We start from the raw sequence: 15177 nt of genomic DNA, 5'->3' as shown, positions 1-15177 counted from the left end.
ACACGCCATTGGCTGGCGAAACAAATGCCAGCGTGCCATGTCATGTTGCTGCTGTAGTGGTTGAATGTTGAACGTTCTTTATACTTTTTGCTAATAGACAGTTCCATTTTTATCTCGAGAAAAATGCCACGGTGTTTGATAAAGTCCATGGTGCGATATCAGAAAACGGACAGCTCGAACGAAGGTATTTCTATTTTTCTTTACGCGATATCTCATCACGCGGTATCTTTCAGTCCATCGTTAAGATTTTTAGTCTTTGCATGTACGAATGGAGGGGTAAGTCTCGTTTACGGTTATGGATGTGCCCTGACATATATGCCAGTGCTAAAATTATTGAGACAATACGAATACAAATCAGTCGTTCGTTACTTCAACCTTGGCTGTGTTGACACAATAACAAACACTCTTCGGCTGATCATGCCATGTGTCTTCTATTTTCACGTGATATTTCCAAGATACTTACAAGTACTATACATAAGAATTCATTGTTAAAACAGCACATCAAAAATTTTTATTTTTCGTAAATTGTATAATTGCTGTAGTAAATAAACGTTGTATGTGTCATAGACTTTATATATATATATATATATATATATATATATATATTTTTTTTTTTTTTTTTAAATTACTGAGGGAAAGTAAAAATTAATTCTTCATCAGAAGCAAAAGAAACAGACTTTGAAACGTTCTAAATTTATTTTGATGATTAAAAAAATCGTCAATGATTTTTTAATAAGAATTTTGTGTGAAATAAATTGTTATATAAACCCGATTTTATTCATCTGTTTGTCGCAAAATAATTTTCTTTTGCGTGTAAAATAACTCAGATAGCACAGCGAATTTAAAAAGAATTCATTTGTTGTATGTCACCAATTTTGAATCCCTTTTCAAATACATATAGAACTCATTTTAATTTAATAAAATGAATTCTATATCCCTCTAAGCGCATGATATTATTTAATATTCTAGGCCTATTCTTAGAATATTAAATATTTTAAAAATACGCCTAGAATATTGCTTAAATATTAAATAATATCATGCGCTTATATAGAGATGTATTTGAAAAAGGACTCAAAATTGGTGACATACAAATGAATTCTTTTTGAATTCGCTGTGTTATCTGGGAAGATATTTAAAATATGTTGTAAATCTCTACAGTACATATTAAGACCGAAAGACTATTCTAGTAATAAATATTGTGTGTATGACAGAAAATCGATCTTTTGCAGAGGCTGAATTCTCGTGGTTGCCGCCATCCGCGGATCTCAAGCGAAAGAATCATCCGAAAGACGCGACGTCGAAGACGAGCAATATCTGGACTTGTTCGGGACTTCCCATTGTAACTCGGTACAGCTTCCATAAAGTCAATAATGCCATGTTTGACGAGAGCTTGAATATAACAGATCGAAATTGTGCAAACATTCGTCAGGATGCTTCACCATCGATCGACGTCGTGAACACGATGATCGATTCTGGAAAAATGTCCGCGATATTGCTCGACGACGCATCTCGAGCCTCCTCCGATGCGAAAAAATCGGTAAATGCAATGCAGATGATGGATCCGGGAAAATCTAACGGGACGACAAATCAGAAAGTCGCGATCAACGGCTCCGAAACGCAAACGCTTTCGCAGGCTTTGTACCTGATGCCGAAGCAAAAGCCGACCAACGTCGCCGAGAACAAGACGTCCGTTAAAGAGAACGCTCAACCCTGGAAGAGAAATAAAACGATGCATTATTGCCCTTATTGCCGCAAGAGCTTCGATCGGCCATGGGTGCTGAAGGGTCATTTGCGTCTTCATACAGGCGAGAGGCCCTTCGAGTGTCCGGTTTGCCATAAATCTTTCGCAGATCGGTATGTAAAAAGGGAGGCAAGAATATCCGATTTCGCTCAAATTATCCAGATTGCAAGCGTACGTCGTTTTGACGTAATTAAACGTCAAAATGATGTTATTTTGCTAATTGGGTAGAGAGGTCTTGAATTTATTATATTTAAAATATGCTGTAAATCTCTCTCTCTCTCTCTCTCTCTCTATATATATATATATATATATATATATATATATATATATATTTCAAAACCGAAAGATTACATATTCTAGTAATGAATATGTGCACGTGTATGCTTTTACTAGCTTTAATTTTTATTAAAAAATAGAATTTTCTTTATTAAAAATTTAACTTGATAGTTTTACTTCAAGACATTCAGAAAACTTTTAATACAAGTAAATAAACAAGAGGAAATATCATTAATTAAAATATTAATAATTAATGAGAGATACCTTAAATTATCCAAAAGTGAAAGTAAATGAATAATAGAAAAAATAATTTCGAGACTAACTAACTTTTATCCTGTTTGATATTATCCTTGTAATAATTGAAGTACTAATAATTAATGAGAGATACCTTATTGTACGACTAATTAATCATTGTGTGCCATATTTATCTTACAGTTCTAATCTGCGAGCTCATCAAAGAACACGCAATCATCATCAATGGCAGTGGCGTTGTGGTGTGTGCTTTAAAGCTTTCTCGCAAAGACGTTACTTGGAGCGTCATTGTCCGGAAGCTTGTCGCAAATATCGTATGTCTCAGAAGAAGGAATTTCCTTGTTCCTAAATGCGAACGAAAATATTAGCTATCAAACATTTCGATATAAAGTTGTCTTACTTAACAATGCGATGTATTACGTATAAAGTTTTATAATATATTACATTGTAGCTATGTTCTGAAATGAAAATTTTATGTCAACTATTTCTTTATATATCTTTCTATTTGCGAATTAATATTTATTCGAAATTATTAATTAATTAAACAATTTTCATTATAATTATTTACATATATAAGACGCATAAAACGTTCAAAAACTCACTATATATAAATATAGAATTGATTTTTTTACATTGCATATATTTTATCGATCTCCATCGCGCTCTATTTTATATAATTTGAATTATTTGAATATAGGCACAATAATTTACTTTGCATACATATATATATTCTTTATATCTTTCTCTTTGCGGATTAATATTCATTCGAAATGATTAATTAATTAAAAAATGTTTCGTTAATTATTTATTTATACAACGCGCATAAAACGTTCAAAAACTCATCATATATAAATAGAATTGATTTTTGTCACATTACATATTTTATTTCGATCTCTGTCGCACTCCATTTTTCATAATTTAAATTATTTGAATATAGGCAAGAATTTGCTTTACATACATATAATCCAGCGAGGCACGTGATTGGCTGCCGCGGAACCGTCCGCGAATCACATTTGGACGCATAAGATCACGGGCTTAAACCGTCCGAGCATGTCGGTTTCCCATCTAACTACTCTCACTTCTTCATGGTACGGCTCGTGTACACCGAACAAGCAATAATCGTCGCTGGCATTGGCATTCGACGCAGTGCATTAGTCAGCGTTAGTCAGGATTTCGAGTTACAGCAAACGGGAAGCAAAATCACGAGACGTAGGAGACGGCTGAGAGAGAGAGAGAGAGAGAGACTTCGAAGTCGAGTCGGTTCGCGCGTCTGAACGCGAGGAATCCTTTTCTTCCGCGCAAGCAAACGGCGGAGTTCGAGAAGCGGGCAGAGAAGCGAAGCGAATAGAAGAGAAGGAGGAAGAAAAGGACGAGAGCGTGGCAGCGGCGGCATCACATCGAACGGCCACGGCACGGTGAGTGAGCCCCGACGCAGTCACTGCTGGCGCTGCGAGGCGAGAGGTCGACGAGCGAAATCATTGACATTGGGGAAACGGCCATTTTGGCGTGTCTGTCTCCCACCGATCCGAACGGCAAGGCTCGAAGACGCACAGACGCGGCACATCGACGTCCATCCGTTTTCGAGGTAAGGAACACAAAGCTCGGACGCGGCCCGATTACGCGAATGGCCGCGACCCCTGGACTCTGAAATTTCGCTTCGCGAATCCGCCTCCTCCGGCCTCGTTGCCTTTCTTGCCTTCGGCGACCTAACGGAATCGTGTTGCCATCCTGTCTCTCCGTCCTTATCGGTAGGATTGGTTCGAGATCGAGAAATTTTGCCGGATTTTATGACACGAGAGAAAATGGCCTTTGTTGTACACGTGTATATATATATATATTGTGTATGCACGAGATTTTTTTTTCTTCGGGAAAAATAAATTCGAGACGATACTTTGTAACGTAGCATATTGTACATGGCAGTTCTGGCTTTATCGACAATTCGAACGTTACGCGTTTGAAATTCATGAAAACTTGTTTGCCTCCATACGCCGCGTATCGGCTATCGGTTTAATCATGGACACTCGTGATTGGCCAAATATTTTCTACTACTTTGCTCTTTTGTCGTTTCGTTCATAGATTGTTTGTTGAAATTCGAGACGGTTTGAATATATCTTGATGTGTATTAACGGAGCGATAAGCTCCGATAAATGCGAACATTCCTTTGTTTCTATTGTATAAATATCTTATCCATTAAAAAAAAAAAAAGCCTCTGTTATGTGTTTAATATACTAACAAGATATGCTTCTCTTTTTTTTTTTTTTTTAGTATAGTTTGCAGCAACGCAAGCTTTTATATTTTTCTGGAAATTGAATTATTTATTAAATTATATCTTAGAGAGTTGTTAATTCTTATGTATATTCAATTTTATATCTATTAAAGAAGAACAAGAGAGACTATAAAGGATGAAGGAATCAAATTTTTTTGTAACACAGTTAACCGTCTTATCTACAAAAGTATTTGTGTCTCTCTTGTACATCCAAACATGCAAAAACACTTAGCACATTCGAATGTATTTATAACAGCGAACACTACCTATAGGCATACAGTCATTGTAGGTCAATTTTGTTTGGTCTTGTTCTCCTTCTGACGCTATTCAAACGTTAACATAAAAACTTGCTAAATGCTTTCAAATGTATTTGAGCTTCAGAATTAAATATGATGTATAATTATTAATATATTTTACAAATTTTAAAAGAATGGCAAAAAATTTAAATAAATTTTTACATCTTACAAATATGTATATTACAATAATAATACTAGCTGGTATGCATATAATTATAAATAATTATAGTGATATAATTGTCTTTTTTCTATTTTGTAACTTCAATTCTTTTGTTTTGTCTTTTTCAGAAAAAAAAAATAGATATACTACAATATTTCCAGAATGATGATCGAGACGCATATAAACTCTAATCACATGTTGAATTCTGGTTTGTCTAACAAATCAGAAATAGAAAAAATGGATGATGTAGGTTGGAAAGCCAAATTAAAAATTCCACCAAAGGACAAGAGGATTAAAACAAGTGTAAGTTTTATTCGAAATAAAAAAGTAGAGAGATAAAAAATCATTTTTATTTATAAGTAATTTATGAGATGTTAAATATATAAATTAACCTTTAAAAATGAATTTCTAATTTATTATTCATAGAATTCCTAAAAATTTCAATATTTTTTATCTTAATAGTAATTTAAAAAAGATTATTAAAATTTTCCAGGTTTTACACATGAATTAATAAACGTAATTTAAACAAATTTTACAGGATGTTACTGACACACGTGGTAATGAATTCGAAGAATTTTGCCTAAAACGTGAATTATTGATGGGAATTTTTGAGAAGGGATGGGAGAAACCATCACCAATCCAAGAAGCTAGTATTCCCATTGCACTTTCTGGTAAAGACATCTTGGCACGAGCAAAAAATGGAACTGGCAAAACTGGCGCGTACTCAATTCCAGTACTGGAACAGGTATATATAATTACATTGTATCAATCTAAATAAAATATTTCATTTAAATGTCACATTTTTAAAAATATATTTGCTTTAGGTTGACCCAAGGAAAGAAGTAATTCAAGCATTGGTGATTGTACCTACAAGAGAGTTAGCACTACAAACATCACAGATTTGTATCGAGCTTGCAAAACATATGGATATAAAAGTTATGGTCACCACTGGAGGAACTAACTTACGCGACGACATTATGAGGATTTATCAAAAAGGTAAGATGTAGAAAAATTTTTAATTCAAAGACAAGTGAAATAAATTTGCACATGTAAAATGTGTTTAATTTAAATGTAATTTGTATTTTCAGTACAAGTAATAATTGCGACGCCAGGAAGGATTCTTGACCTAATGGATAAAAATGTGGCAAATATGGAGCATTGTAAAATTTTAGTTTTAGATGAAGCAGACAAACTGCTGTCACAAGACTTCAAAGGAATGTTGGATCATGTCATATCGAGGTATGTTGATAAAAAAATATTACAAAATTACAAAGTATAAAATATTTAAATATTTATGTATGTTTTTTCTATTTCTATCACATCTTAAATCTTAAATTCAAATCATTAGAATTATATTAACATTGATTATTTATGATTTATGCGCAATTAGTACTTTATATAATTGTTTGAAATGTACATGTATTGTTAAATAGACATGTTTCGACATATTTCCGAGTGCGTCAAACAGACTATTTTTATTGATTCTTGCTTGAAAGTTATAGGAATTTTTTCAATCATTAATCTTCTGACTCATTAATGTTAATATTTTTTAGATTCTTATTAATATTACGAAATTTATTATTTATAATATTACGTCGAATTTACATCACTATCAATTATTAAAAATAATCTATTACAATTGTCTATACACATTGATTCTCTTTTTGATATTTATGATTTTAAGGTGTTTATTGGGTGTATTATTTTGCTCTAGATTGCCACACGAACGTCAGATTTTGTTGTATTCAGCTACTTTTCCTCTGACTGTGAAACAATTTATGGAGAAACACTTGAGAGATCCATACGAGATTAATTTAATGGAAGAGTTGACTCTAAAAGGCGTAACACAATATTACGCTTTTGTACAGGAACGACAAAAAGTTCACTGCCTTAACACGTTATTTTCGAAGGTGAGACATCATTTAACATTTGATTTGATTTAATTTAATTTAATCCCATATTAATATCTTAAATATTCATAAATGTATGTATTATATTTGTAGTTGCAAATAACGCAAAGCATAATCTTCTGCAATTCAACGCAACGCGTCGAATTATTGGCTAAGAAAATAACAGATCTTGGATATTGCTGTTATTACATACACGCGAAAATGGCGCAGGCGCACCGCAATCGCGTGTTCCATGATTTCCGTGCAGGATTATGCCGAAATCTCGTAAGTTCATTAATATCTGACAATAATTTTACTTATTTAAATGTACATATCACACATATGTATTATATTATGTTGTGTGTTTATACATATGTATCTTTTGATGATACAAATAATATAAATGCTGAATTAAGATAACACTTGAAATTCAAACTTAACATTTAACTATTAAACGCAAAATTTTTTTTGCAGGTGAGCAGTGATCTATTTACCCGCGGTATCGATGTTCAAGCTGTGAATGTCGTAATTAATTTCGACTTTCCGAAAATGGCAGAGACATATCTGCATAGAATCGGCCGATCTGGAAGATTTGGCCACTTAGGTATAGCAATTAACCTAATCACATACGAGGATCGCTTCAACTTACATCGTATCGAACAAGAGCTTGGAACAGAAATTAAACCTATCCCAAAGGTGATAGATCCTAGTTTGTATGTAGCGAGACCAGAAGACAATAATAGTATGGAAGAAGGTAATGTGTCCAAGTAGTTTCGATACACTGTTGCAAAATAAAGCTTTACAAGCGCTCAAAAAGTTTTAAGTGAAAAAATGTGTGATTGTGACTCATTTATGTAAGGCATACATTGTTATGCTTTTTCAAACTCAATGGAAAGAGTGAACTCTGTCCTAAAGTGAAATTTGTCACAGTGAAGGGGTGTATAACAGTGCATTAAAAACAAAACAGTGCTGCAAACGGTTTGAGTAAAGAAGAGCTCTGTACAAACAGAAATTGAGAACTTCGATTATCATTGTATTAAACAAGAAAAGGATGAAAGTTTACTTGTAAATAAAACATACTAAGCATGCGTAATAAGTGAGCTGAGTGATTGAAGTGTCGTGCGAATGTGTGTGAGTCTTTCTTTGTATATAAATACATTTAAATGTACATAAGCTAAAACAAATCAGAGTCAAGCCATTATCAAGATGCACAATATGTAAACAAATATGTGAATAACATAATAATCAATCATTGCATTTTATCATAATTGTAAATACTACATGCGGATACACACAACATCGTTTTAATAGAAGATTTTTATACAACAGCTTCATTCTTCCAGTATTTTTTTCTTTTTTTTTTTTCTTTGTTTCTGTTATCATCTAATACAATGATGAAAAGGGCATATATAATTTAGAGAAAAGAAATTGGCTAATTCACTGAGTGCAGCATATTGAACTATATGCTCATTACTTTTGTACTGTCGTGCATATATATACATATATGTATATGTATATATATATACACACACATAAATTGCCCTTAGCTATTAATAAAATCTTATACACATATAAATTGCTCTTAGCAATCTAATAAAATTTGAAATATTAAATATCAGTTGTAATGTTTGATCATGGCTTGATTTTGCTATCTGTCAATATTGTCATACAACTCTGAAATTCAAATCACTTGTCAATTCTAAAATTTTTCTGTGTCATTTAATGTGTTTTTTCTTTCATTGTTAGATTTTTTCTTTTTTCTTTTTTTTTTTACAATTAAATTTTCTTTTTACAGTACCGTGATTGGGAATCAGAGATTGTACAATTGACTAGTTTTATATAATTATTTTTTATAAACAACTGGCTGGTGGACTCCATTAAGGTTCTATGTCTGATGCTGATAACGTATATGTCTAATCACAGTCTACGTTTAATCATGCAACAGCATTATATTGAGACTGAGATTTAACAAAAAATTGCAAGGATTATTGAAATTATGTAGTGAATAATGCAAAGTATAAAGCGGATGTAGGTGCGTGAAAACTAAGTATACGCTCTACATTATATACAATGTAAAGAATGGGGCTATTACATCGTATTTCTTATAAAAGCTAAAATAATTGCCAAAAGGTATATTAATAATACCGATTAGAATCTCCAAAAATTTTCCTTGGAGATTTTTATTCTTCCTCTATAGAGCACTTTAAACATTTATAACTTGTTTTGTCTCATTAGTGTTAAACATCCCTCCACTTTGTAACAAATTTTGAATTGATCTTAATCTGTCCATTGAATTTACTCCTCAATCACTCAGCTCACTTATAAACATATTTAATATGTTTCACAAGTAAATTCTTATATTTTTTGTTTAATATAAAAATTTACATTTTTAATTTGTATAGTGCACTTTTTTATTTAAAAGATTGTCATTGTTTCTGCGCTACTATTAGATACTCTAACAAATTTTTGAACTCTAACACTTTTGAACTGATTTTATTAAGATTGAACAATAGATGTCTTATATAAATCACGTTACCACACATTCCACTTAAAATTAAAAAAAGTTATATCTTCATGGAGGTTTTTAGAGATTTTATGTGGATATTCTATGCGCCCTATTCTTACATTGCAATAATGTAATGCATATACTTTGTTTTACACGTCTACATTCGCTCTATACTTGGCATTATAAATGCTATATAAATAATTAATCACTGCAATTTTTTTATGCAATTCTCTTTTTGATGTCTTGGATAAGCACGTGCAGGGAAATATGCAGGACAAAATGTGTGTATGAAAAATTTATTGTTTGCAATGTGTGACTACAAAATTTATATTATTTATATAATTTGAAGCCCACCAGCCAATTTGACTTAGGTTTATGAATGCGTGATCGCTCGATTAATAATAAGAAAATTAAAAGCGATATATAAATATTTCATGTTTGAGACAAATCGTCCTTAAATGAAATATTAATGGGTGTGAAGGCGATTTAAGATGTATTTAGAGTTGCGGTGTCAGTAACTGTGAGCTTATCATGGAGACTGTAGGATAGATATACAGTAATGAGATAATAATTGCTGACACACACTATAGAGGTGAGCGGAAAGTGATATTGCGAAGATTGAATTGAACAGAGATGATTCTCAGAACAGAGTGTTAATTCGTCAAATGGTTCATTTTAATCTACGAAAGTATAAGTTACTTCATATGCTAATTAAAATTAGTACTAAATTTTTGGCACTATTATATTGGCACAACAGTAGCTCACTCGTTGGTTTCGCATTTTTCCATTGAGACGTGACCAACTTGACAGATACGATTACATACTGTACCGGTTCCCTGCACGTGTTTATCCAAGATTTCACGAAGATTTTTGGAGATTCTGTTAATATTATGTATCTCATAAATCACATACTTGTCGATTTCTATGAAAAGAAAAATTGTTTATTAAATGAAGCTCGTGATTATTGTTTTTTGTTTACTATTTACTTATGTACATGCTATTATCTTGGAATCCGTTCGCAGATACGCTCTATTTCCTCTGTTTTCTTACAATATGTGCTGAAAAGAAAAATAGCATAATTAAAATATGTTTGGGTGCGACTACTGTGCTCACAATCGATATGTATATTTTTTCGATCTTACTTTTCTATTTGTTTCTTCGATAATCTTCGACTTGATAAACCCTCTCTTTTAACCGCGATTTAGTAGCTGCTGTTGTGACTTATACTGGCAGATAAAACTATCGAGTACAGATAAGAAACGAGTATTGATACTGCGAGAATTTTGCCGTTGGTGATTTACATATAATGTCAATCTGATGCTTTTGGATCAAAAACACTATCTTCTGCTTGAATGTAGATAATAAAAGAAAAGGAAACCATAATATTATATATATTAGATTATGATACAATGTTGTATGCAATTCTGATCAATCAAATCAATATGGAGTGACATTATTATTTGAACAAAATACCGCGCTTTAGATAAACATATTGGCAAAAAAATATCGAATATACGTAACGTAAATACATTATGCAGCGAATTAATATGTAATATATTATAATTATAATAATTTTTGCGGTTGAAAATTTTGCATTTATAAGGACATCGTCTGATTGTCCATTTTTATAAAAACTTGCTCCAATAATGAAGTTATCACTTGTTGCGCCCACTGAGTTTTAAGAGTTTAAGAAAAGATTAAAAAAGAGACGAAATATCACATAAATTTTCTCATTCGAAAATAAAAATAAATTTGAAGAATTACAAACTTTCAAAAAGTGTTGTATTATCGCATAATCCTAGTGCAACAAGATAGAGAGGGGTTCATGTGTTAGATTTAGGACCTAATTCTCATTCGATTTGATTTTTTCATATATAACAGTTTTTGTTTATAGAATAAACAGACAGAATAAAGCCGAAAAACAATAGTTTAATCGGTGTTTTTACGTCGACTGCCTTTGTTTATTCTTCAAACAGAATTCAAATAATTATGTTTGAATAAATCGAATAGGTAATTGGTCTTAATTTAACATGAAAACTTTCTCATCTAGTTGTACCAGGATTGTGTGGTAATAAATATAACACTTGCAAGTTGGTAGATTAATCAAAAGATTGGTTTAATCAAGATTAATCTTGATTAATAAAAACTCTGATTATTTTCGAAATATGCTCAGGGAAATGCGCAGAATTCTTCGATAGTAACTTCAATAATGTGTAATATAGCTTTTGATAAATTCGCTGTCAATTTATATATACACAATTTTTTTATTTTAAAAATGAAAATAAGTCAGCTCTATATCTCTCTACTCTCGCATTACATTTCCATTAACTTTCTAACAATTTCTTTCTCGATATTCGCGTGCATCACAAAATTTTATATAATGTGCAGTGTCATGATACACGCTTATATCCGTTTCTTGATAACTTTCTAAACCAATTCGTTGGATAATATGTTTCTCTAATTGAGAAAGCAAAATCCAATAAGAAAATTCTTTAAAATATTTACACATTGTAGAAATAATCACAATTTTCAAACATTGTATATATCAAATCAAAATTTCTGCTGACCAAGAAAAACGATATTAATGCCATTTAGCGCTACGATTATAATATTCTTATGATAACACTGACAGAAAAAAGATTTGATAATCTTGAAATCCTAGAAAATATATATAATCACTGGTTTTCCAGTTTTACTCGATATTGTTCAAAGCTTTTATTTTGATTAATGTCACCATCAGATAACAGATTGTTATTATCTCTCGTTGAAACAGAAGATAGAAATATTTTGATCATAGACCCTCCTCTCTCTATCCCGGGTTGACACTATATGCACTTAATGTACAAATGCAAATGGGTTCAACAGAATAACTAATTGTTTCACCACTGTAATCTTCGAAACGTTCCCGTTTGCAAAAACTACGAAAATCTGCTTTTATTCTGTTAGCTTCTTCTATTCTTATTTTGCTTACAATTTCGAAATTTTTTTTTGGCAATCTTACAGAGACTAAGAAGGGGAAATACTTAGTCTTATTGTGCTGATGTAATTGGAAACGATAGATCCATTTGTGGAGTCTATTTTGCGAAATGTATTTTATTCAACTTTTGAAAGAGTCAACTAGCTCGTGCTAAACTAAGCAAACATTTAATCTTTTTGTCGAAAATCTTGGGCATTTTATAAACGAATATATCAACTTTATGCTAGACAACAGTATCGCGTGTATTTTCAAAAATTCTTATTTATATGCAAATTTAAATTTATCTTATGATATTTAAATGTATATTTTAGAGAGACTTACGCAAACGAGAAGAAGAAAATATTACGTTTATTTATTGATATACATAATTTATAAAATTTATAAAATTGCGTGCTTTATGTGACTCTTTCTAAAGAATGATGTTTATGCGAAGTGGATATATAAACTTAGAAAAAAGTGGGCTTAAAAATACAAAAAAAAAAAAGAAGAATAAAAACGAAGAACAAACATTGATTAGCAATGTTACGTGAGCAGACTGAAAAATGTGGTAACTCGCCGTTTTCTTAGATTCCAAATTGCAGACGAATATCTTTCTCCGAATAATGCTGGAAGATAAGTTAACGAATAAATGTGTCCGTGACGTATTTTGCAACTGCAAGCTGCCGAAGTAAATCTTTTTTACTTCGGTATTTTGTTTATTACCACGTCTTTGAGCCTGGCCCACGAGGATATTTCCAAGTGCGGTTCCAGCAACTTAGCTTGGATATAACAAGGAGTTCCCTTGTGTTATGAAAGTAAGCGAATGTAATTCGTACGACGTAGAAATACGTATTTCGGAAGTAAATGTGTTAACATCTGGGTGCGTGCGAAAATTGCGGAGGATTATCCCCGAATGATCTAAGGGGAGGGAGTATAAATCTTATTTCTCATCAATATCTTTACGATTTCAATCGTAAGAGTGTGAAGGGGGAACATCTCGAGAACGAGCTCTCTAATCAGAACATCGTAGATCTCGTACCTTCGCCTGAATTTATATTTTCATTGGTTAAAATGCAGGCGAGCTGCGTCCAAGTTACATTCATATTCGACAAAAGAAATAAGAATCGATCATCGCATCGCGGAAATCGTAAGCGACCAGACAAACAATCTTTCCGCGTTCGAATAACATACGCAGATCGATCTTGGTATTGGATACTGGTATTGGAATTAGATCTCCAATACATATGAAAAAAAAAACAAAAAAAAAACAAAAAATCCAAAAAAAAAAAGAGTACAATTCGTTTGAAATATAAAACAATATCAGTTTATCGACTATACCCATGCTTTACCGTTTTGTTAAAGAACTTTCTACTGTATACTTGCGTTTATATCAAATTGCGGAACCAATTCTGGCTCTCAAACAGCATATCTGAACAGCATATTATAATATGTGATACCCCCTTTGTTACTATTATTAATATTATCGCTATATATTAACGAAATATGAACGAAGAGAATTTTCGACACTGCATAATGGACATTGATTTATTTTGTGACGTTGAAATTTGAGAGTTTCGGTTGTTCGTAAATATAAGCGGCGCAACATTGTGGAATTTTTCTTACATTCTAGAAGCAACTAACTTCTTTACATCTGTATTTTATAATTGATATAATTAAGATCTCAAATACGCAATTAAGATACTTAGAATAGCGAAATGATTTTACAATGTTATGCAGCTTGTATTATCCAAATAACTCGCGACTCACGCGTAATTGTGCGCAGATGAAATACTCTGTAGACCTGATTTTTAATGTGCAATTTGTCAAGACAATTATTCTTGTTATCTGTTATTTCGAAAACTATTTGCGTGATACAAGAACAAAATTACAAGCCGTTTCTGTGTTCCAGCAATATGGTATCGTTTTTTTTTCTTTTCCCAAATTGTAAAGATGGGTTTGCGCATGACTCTATATGAAAAGAACATTTTTTTTATTTATCTTTGCCATTTTGTTAGCTCAAACCCAATCTAATAAATCATATGTCAATTTCGTTTCCTGAAGGGACAGAACAGCAGAACTCTCTGTCCTCTCTTAATAAAAATTCTGTTTCAGTACATGATATATCTTCTTTATGTCATAAATCCTAAAGGAGTGTAATCGATTTAAAGCTTTCTCTTGCGTAAAACAATGCTATTTCATCGGATATTTCAATAAGATTATTAGATATAAGATGAAATGAATATTTTATGTCGTTTAAATTTTCAAACTTGTGGTGTGAATAATTTTGCTTGAAATTCTGTAATCGTGAAATTAAATGAGAATTATCATTTTAATTGATCTTTTACGAAATCCGTTTCTCGCGTTATGAAAAAGATAGAAATCTCATTATTTATTTCGATATTATCGTTTGTCGATATAATACAGATACAAAAAAGTATTTATATATCTGCAACAATAGTATAATTATATGTAAAAGAAAGAAAAATGATTGCATTCTCTGTGTAGACATATCATATATATCTCTCACAAAGCTTTTTTAATAATCCACGTTTTTATTATATATCTATATTTCGGAACATAAACATGAATTTTGATATAATCTGCAATATACTTTATAGATATATCTAAGGATTATTAGAGCCAATGCGCATTTTCAAATAGATTACATAAAGTGTGACGTTTATATTGAAGAAATCAAGAGATACTGTTCCTGTGTGTATTTACATTTCATACTGATTTATCACGAGACGAAGTACTTAATGCATTTTCTTCTACAACTATTATACAGATTTATATGGTACAAATTTAGTACTATGTACAATATTTCGCTTCATA

At 31.7% G+C, this 15177-nt stretch overlaps 2 protein-coding genes across 5 annotated transcripts; both read left to right on the top strand.

Moving 5' to 3' along the window:
- Window positions 1–2: 2 nt before the first annotated feature.
- Window positions 3–2684, top strand: LOC114934608 (uncharacterized). Of its 3 annotated transcripts, none has more exons than XM_029307287.2 (3): window positions 3–184; window positions 1230–1854; window positions 2453–2684. In XM_029307287.2, the coding sequence occupies exons 1-3, from the start codon at window positions 124–126 to the stop codon at window positions 2616–2618; spliced, it is 852 nt and encodes a 283-aa protein (XP_029163120.1). In that variant the 5' UTR covers window positions 3–123; the 3' UTR covers window positions 2619–2684. The 3 variants fall into 3 exon arrangements, with proteins under 3 accessions (XP_029163120.1, XP_085344770.1, XP_029163121.1); XM_085488644.1 differs by lacking the exon at window positions 3–184 and adding an exon at window positions 220–276; XM_029307288.2 differs by lacking the exon at window positions 3–184 and adding an exon at window positions 353–465.
- A 663-nt stretch (window positions 2685–3347) lies between these two features.
- me31B (ATP-dependent RNA helicase me31b) lies at window positions 3348–14456 on the top strand. 2 transcript variants are annotated; one of them, XM_085488643.1, is made up of 8 exons: window positions 3348–3684; window positions 5120–5294; window positions 5530–5736; window positions 5816–5987; window positions 6080–6230; window positions 6706–6901; window positions 6995–7165; window positions 7355–14456. In XM_085488643.1, exons 2-8 carry the CDS (start codon window positions 5154–5156, stop codon window positions 7649–7651), a joined length of 1335 nt encoding a protein of 444 aa, XP_085344769.1. In that variant the 5' UTR covers window positions 3348–3684; window positions 5120–5153; the 3' UTR covers window positions 7652–14456. The 2 variants fall into 2 exon arrangements, with proteins under 2 accessions (XP_085344769.1, XP_029163119.1); XM_029307286.2 differs by having other exon boundaries at window positions 3348–3854.
- The last annotated feature ends 721 nt before the right edge of the window (window positions 14457–15177 follow it).

This window comes from Nylanderia fulva, unplaced genomic scaffold (genome assembly GCF_048542155.1).
Source record: "Nylanderia fulva isolate GAGA-0341 unplaced genomic scaffold, ASM4854215v1 Scaffold7, whole genome shotgun sequence".
Taxonomy (NCBI): domain Eukaryota; kingdom Metazoa; phylum Arthropoda; class Insecta; order Hymenoptera; family Formicidae; genus Nylanderia; species Nylanderia fulva.
Note: the sequence above shows the minus strand (reverse complement) of the source record. Positions and strands in the feature narration are given on the sequence as shown.